This window comes from Gracilinanus agilis, chromosome 3, assembly GCF_016433145.1.
Source record: "Gracilinanus agilis isolate LMUSP501 chromosome 3, AgileGrace, whole genome shotgun sequence".
Taxonomy (NCBI): domain Eukaryota; kingdom Metazoa; phylum Chordata; class Mammalia; order Didelphimorphia; family Didelphidae; genus Gracilinanus; species Gracilinanus agilis.
Window position 1 is genome coordinate 24,807,733 of NC_058132.1, and position 6,197 is coordinate 24,813,929.

Consider the following 6,197-nt stretch of genomic DNA (forward strand, 5'->3'; position numbering starts at 1 on the left):
GACTAGCATAGCCACATTCCCAAACTTCCAGGCTAAGGAAAAAGTACTGTAAACTTAGAAGTTAGAAGAAAACAATTCAGATATCATGGAGTCACAGTCAGGATTACACAGTACCTAGCAGTTTCTACCTTAAAGGACTTGAAGGCATGGAATATGATATTCCAAAAGGCAAAGGATCTAGGACTACAACTAAGAATCATATAATCAGAAAACTGAGCATAATCCTCCAGGGGGAGGAAATTGATGTTTAATGATGAGTATAAACAAGCTTGTAATAACTTAGTGCTGCCCCCATATACACCATCTGGACTGTGCAGACCTAAGTGTGTCTTTTAACATGTATGCATGAAAGGGTTGGGAATAATCTTGTATTAACAGAATGACTATCACCCATCATATCAGGTATCAGAGTGAAACTCTAAATAGTGAAACACTTCCTTTATGTAGACTGAATTCTTGGATTTAAAGTGGGATACCACTGGGAAGTTCAAAGACTATTAGTAGAGTACTAAATTCCAAGTGTGAATGGATGCCCATCTGCAGATCCATATTTTACATAGCACCAAGTTGGATGTTGCCTACCAGAAAGGGAGAGTAGCACCAGTCAGCTATGGCACCAGTATGATTTCAGACCAGGTTCCCCCTGGTCAGGGAAGACTAATGAAAATGCATATACCCTGTCCCGTGATCCACATGACACAGAAGTTCTGGTGATACCTGTTGTGGGGAAGGAAACTATTTTTGATGCCCAGAGAACTTGCCTGCAGTCAGATGGGAGTGTGCCAGAGAATCATGAATTCCCACCAGAGTTCATCTCTGATGTTTTTGAAGCTTGCTTTATTGCACCACTCCCAGTTACTTTCATTGTCCTTGGCAGCAGTTGCATATACATGATAAACTCTAAGAAATGATAAAAATCTAAGAAACTTCTTAATTCAACAATTCTTTCAAATGGTTTTTGAGGTCTTCCATCCCATAGTGAACTGAATAGACTCAGGCTTTATTGCTTTGAAGGCATCTAAGTATTGAGATGGTGGCAGAAACTGAAGTTTCCTAGTATAATGGTGTATTGGAGCATAATTGATCGCCCACATGGTACCAGGAAGCAGATGGTATTTTTTTCTATGACCATGAAGACTTTACATGAGAATTTTGGACAAATGAGTCAACAAAAAAGATCCATAGTAAGAAACACATTTGCCTAGCCCAAGATGACAGTAGATATCACAAAGAAAAAGAATGAGGGTCCATGATCTCTACCCACCACTGAGCAAATTATAGGTTCAGCCTCTTATCTGTCCATCTTGAGGTAGGCTTGGGGAAGTGGAAGGATGACTAGATTTAGTCTGAAGATGTAGGTTAGAATTCTGACTCAGCTACTTATTCCCTTTGTGATCTAAGATAAGGAAGGCCCTTTCTCATCTCTGGGTCTCAGTTTTTTCCACCTACAAAATGAAGAGGTTGGACTAGATAATTTCAAAGCATTTTTCCAGCAGTAAAGGTCTTTTGCACCAAGGATGGAGTGTTCTCTTTCCCCTAGGTCTGCAGATAACTGAATTTGGGGGTATATGCTCTATAAAGACTCCTGTTGTGCATAGCTCAAAAATGACGCTCTCCAAGGTCTTAAAGCGTGGGACACTGACTTAGGCAGAAAAAATAAGGGCCTTTGCTGACTATAGACCTTTCTTTTTCCCTCCCCCCACTCCCCCTAAGGAACAGATGCTTCAACAAAGAAGGAAACCTGAAATACCTGGAATACCACAACTGGTATACCCTTCACAGGGAGAAGTGAGGGATTGAGAACAGAGTTTCCAGGTAAAGGCTTTGCTGGTAAAAGCTGTCCCCTTCCTCCTTGCCCCCTTTAGATCTGGGGTTGGGTCAGGCACGACCACAGCAGGAAGTAAACAACCTGGCCAGAACCCTGTGGTTTCATCCCATTCAGTAATAAGATCACTGAGGCCTGGACTCACAGGACACCAGGGACCTGCCCTGTCTCTGCCCTCTTGGTTTCCCCAGGGGAGGTGCCCCTCCTCCTTGTGCTAAGCTTCCTGCCTGCCCCCACTTCTAGGCATTTTGTCTCTATTTTCAGTCCCCATCCTTCTTTCCAGTTCCACCAATCCCAGTTCCCTTGCCTTTCTTCAGCCAAACCCTCAGTTATAGAAATCTGATCCATTCCCCCAATCATTTACCTTACTTTATCCTTCAAATAGGGAACATAGAGACCACCAACACCACACACACACACAATTGTGTAGTCTGGGAAAATGGGGCCCCCAAATTGGAAAGGACTTGCCCAAAGCTACCTCTCCTCAGAACTGGGCTTGAACCCGGACCTCCTGAGCCCCAGCGCTGGACTCTTTCTTGGTTCTTCCTCCATCCCCATTTCCCCAGTCCCTCACCCACAGTCCCTTTTCTCCAAGAATCCATTCCTCATAAATCAATCTGAGGTACTTTTCCCATCCCTGGGTCTTAGTTTCCCCCTTTGGAACATGAGCTGATGGGCCTCTAAGTCTCTAAGAGCCTGGGAGCCATTGATTCCAAGGTTCTAGCGTTCTGGAATTCCCAGAGTCTATCTCGCAGCTCCTCCTTGTCCCTTTTCCACCAAAGGAACCTACTCCTCCAGCCCTCCCCTGCAACCCAACCCTCCCCCCTCCACCCAACCGTGCCTCAACCCCGTTTCCCCAGGGACCCTGGCAGACATGATGCAACCTGAGCCCGGAGCCGGCGGCAGGAGGGGATGCAGAGATATAATTACAGCTCCGATGCCCTCCCAGCAGGAAGAAGGGGACCCCGGGGACCCTAATCTAATTGTTAATAACTGAGCAATAACCTGACCCTCCTCCCCCGCCTTCTCTGGCTCCCTCTCCCTCCCTCATCCCCATCCCCATCCCCACAGCTGGGATGGAGGAGTGGGGCTCCTCTCCTTGTCGCAGCCTGAGCCTCCACTCCCCTCCTCCCCCCAGCGCGCCCAGCAGTGTGCCGGCGGGCGCACACACAAGGATTCCCGGGATTGGGGGGAGGGCTCAGATTCCGCAGCGCCCCGGACCTGTGAGCCGATAGCTGTGCGTGCGAGGGCTCAGCTGAAGGGCAACACCAGGGAGCAAACAGAGACTCGTCCGGGGGTTCCGTTAGAGCCCCCCAAGGGACGGCCACCGGAGGCAGCGGGCGAGGATTCGCTTTTGCCCAGATCGGGAAACGGGCTCCCGGGTGTAGCCGGATCGGGCGCGAAGACTACGGGGGTGGCTGCAGGGAGTGGCCCAGACCGAGTGAGGAGTGGAGCTGGACGGCCCAAGGGCGGCCAGATGCGAGGGATGATGCAGAAGAGGGGAGTGGGCGGAGGGAGGACAAGTGACCGCTCCCTGAGCTTCCCCACCCCGCTGCTCCCACCGCCCCCTGGGAGGACACGGGATTCCGGTAAATCCAGGTCTCCCCGCCCCCACACCCCTCCCTGGGCCCAGAGGCCCCCACGAGACCAGGACACGGAGGAGTCACTGCCTTTATTTAGATATTTTTCTTAAGGGGCTGGGAAGCTCAGAGCAGCACGCAGAAAAGTCTTTTCTCACGGAAGGGGTTCTCGGCCGCGGGCACTGGAGTCACCAGTGGGTCCTCCTTCACATGCGCCTCGCAGAAGGCCAGTAGCTCGGCCGCAGCCTTGGACACCTGCGGCAGGAGGTAAAGGGTTAAGCGCATCGCTAGCCACCACCCACCCCAGTCCGCAGAGGTCCCCTTGGGTGACACTCTCTGGTCGAGTCTGGAACTACACCGAGTGTCTCGCCGTGGTCGCCGGTGCGCAGCACTATCCTGTGGCCGTGTCTAGAATCGCAGCCTTCTTCCCAAAACTAATGGTAGCCGCGCCCCGCGTGGCCGAGCTTGAGAATGCACCCTACCTTGCGGCTGGTAGGTGACACCCTCGGGCGGGGCCTCTGGTCCAGGCTCCCCGCCCAGTCCTGGTACCCACAGCGCCACCCTTTGGCCAAGCTCAGAATCTCAGTCTCCCTCCCACCTGGTTCCAGCAGCAACACCCACTGGCTGAACCTAAAACTTTAGCAGAGTTGGAAGGACGTGAGTCTCTCCTCAGTCCTGACCCCAGCAGCGATACATAGCAGCAGAATGGACCTACAGCAGTTTTGGGGTTTTTTTTAGCCCTTACCTTCTCTTCTTAGACTCGATATAGGTTCCAAGGCAGAACAGGGGTAAGGGTGAGGCAATAGGGTGTAACTTACCCAGGGTCACCCAGCTAGGATGTCTCTGAGGGCAGATTTGAACTCAGGACCTCCTGATTCCAGATTTGGTATTCCATCTACTGAGTCACATAACTGCCCCTGATCCCAGTTACTTATTTAAAAAAAAAACAAAAACCTTATCTTCCCTCTTAGGATTAGTATTGTGTCTTGATTCTAAGGCAGAAGAGCTGTAGGGGCTAGACAATTGGGGTTAAGTGACTTGCCCAGGGCCCCTATCTAGGAAGTGTCTGAGGGCAGATTTGAATTCAGCACCTCCTTGCTCCAGATCCGGTGCTCTATCCACCAAGCCACGTGGCTGCCCCTCTACAGCTGTTTTGGCATAGGATTACAAGATTTAGGGCTGGAGATTTGAGAGGTTGTTTTAAACTAGGTAGAATCAAAGATCTGAAGCTAAATGGAGCCCTAAATCCCAGCTCCTTCATTTTCCTGGTCAGAAAAGTGAGACCCAAACCTAGGATACCACAGGGAGTAAGAGGAGGAGCAAGGATTCAGATCCAAGACCTCTGATGCCAAATCTAGCACCACACACACACCAACCTTCTCCTTTTACAGATGAGAACACTGAGGCTCAGAAGGAGAAAAGATCTTGTCCACACAGCATGCAGCAAGAATAAGGTCCTCAGCTTAGTCTTCTGCATCTTTGTGCCCTTTACTACTAGTAAGAATTCATGTTTAGCAAAGAATTTCCAAATCAGAAGGGACTTCAGGGATCAGCTAGTCAAATCTCTACTCATCAAAGGTATCCCCCCAATATACCATCCCCGAAAAATGCCCATCCAGCATTTTCTTGAAGATTTCCAGAGGGAGAACCCTCTGCCTCACATGGAAGCCTTTTGGATAGGACTAATTATTTAGGAAGTTTTTCCTGACATGAAGCTTAGATTTCCTTGTTTGCTTCTAAGCTTGCTCTTTAAGGACAAACAGAACAGGTCTAATCTCTCTTCCACATGATAACCTTTTAATACAAATACAGTGGGGCAGCTAGGTGGCTCGGTGGATAAAGAGCCAGGTCTAGAGATGTGAGGTCCTGGGTTCAAAATCTGGCTTTTGACACTTCCTAGTTGGGTGACCCTGGGTGAGTCACTTAACCTACATTACCTAAGCCTTGCCTCTCTTTCTGCCTTGGAACTGATCCTCAGTACAGACTCTAAGAAAGTGAAGGCTTAAAACAAACACACACACACACACACACACACACACACACACACACACACTACAAATACAGTAGCATCCTACCCACCTCTAGCTTTCTCTTCTCAAAACAACAATAACGACAACAAACCCTAGCTTCTTCCATCCATCTTTATATGACATAGACTTGAGGCCCTTGACTATTCTGGATGATTTTTGATGCTTTATGGCTTTGCTGATGTCTTTCATAAATATGGTGCCCAGAATTGAGCACAATACCCCAAATGTGGCCTGACTAGGGAAGATTGGGAAATGGGAAGGAAGTGTACTTATGATATCACTGTCAGAAAGAACTTCCGTTAGAAAAACTCTCTCTACCAGTATAGATCATTACCTATTTCCCAACTTGAAGTCTTAGAGAAATGCCTGGGAGCCCTGAGTGCCTAACCCTAGGTCACCTAACCAGGATGTATCAGAAGCATGAAAAGAAGCCAAGCTGGAGTCAAGAAGATCTGAGTTCAAATCCTTCATCAAATCTTTACTAGCTCTGTGGCCCTGGGCAAGTTACTTTTCCTCTCTGTGCCTCTGTTTCCTCAATTGAAAAATGAGAGTTGGGGCAGATAGGTGGCTCAGTGGATCAAGCCAGGCCTGGAGACAAAAAGTCCTGGATTCAAATATGGCCTCAAATACTTACTGGCTATGTGACTCTGAGCAAGTTACTTAGCCCTAGTTGCTCTTGACTTGGAAATAATACTTGATTTTGTGGAAGGAAGGAAGGAAGGAAGGAAGGAAGGAAGGAAGGAAGGAAGGAAGGAAGGAAGG

At 48.8% G+C, this 6,197-nt stretch overlaps 1 protein-coding gene across 1 annotated transcript in view; it reads right to left on the reverse strand.

Annotated features, from left to right (window-relative positions):
• Nucleotides 1-3,495: 3,495 nt before the first annotated feature.
• The window catches only part of GNG8 (G protein subunit gamma 8), a 20,443-nt gene continuing 17,741 nt past the window's right edge, over nt 3,496-6,197 (reverse strand). Inside the window, exon 3 of the mRNA XM_044671101.1 lies at nt 3,496-3,660. Within this exon, the coding sequence (XP_044527036.1) occupies nt 3,532-3,660 (129 nt within the window). The 3' untranslated portion in view covers nt 3,496-3,531. The remainder of the gene's footprint in view (nt 3,661-6,197) is intronic.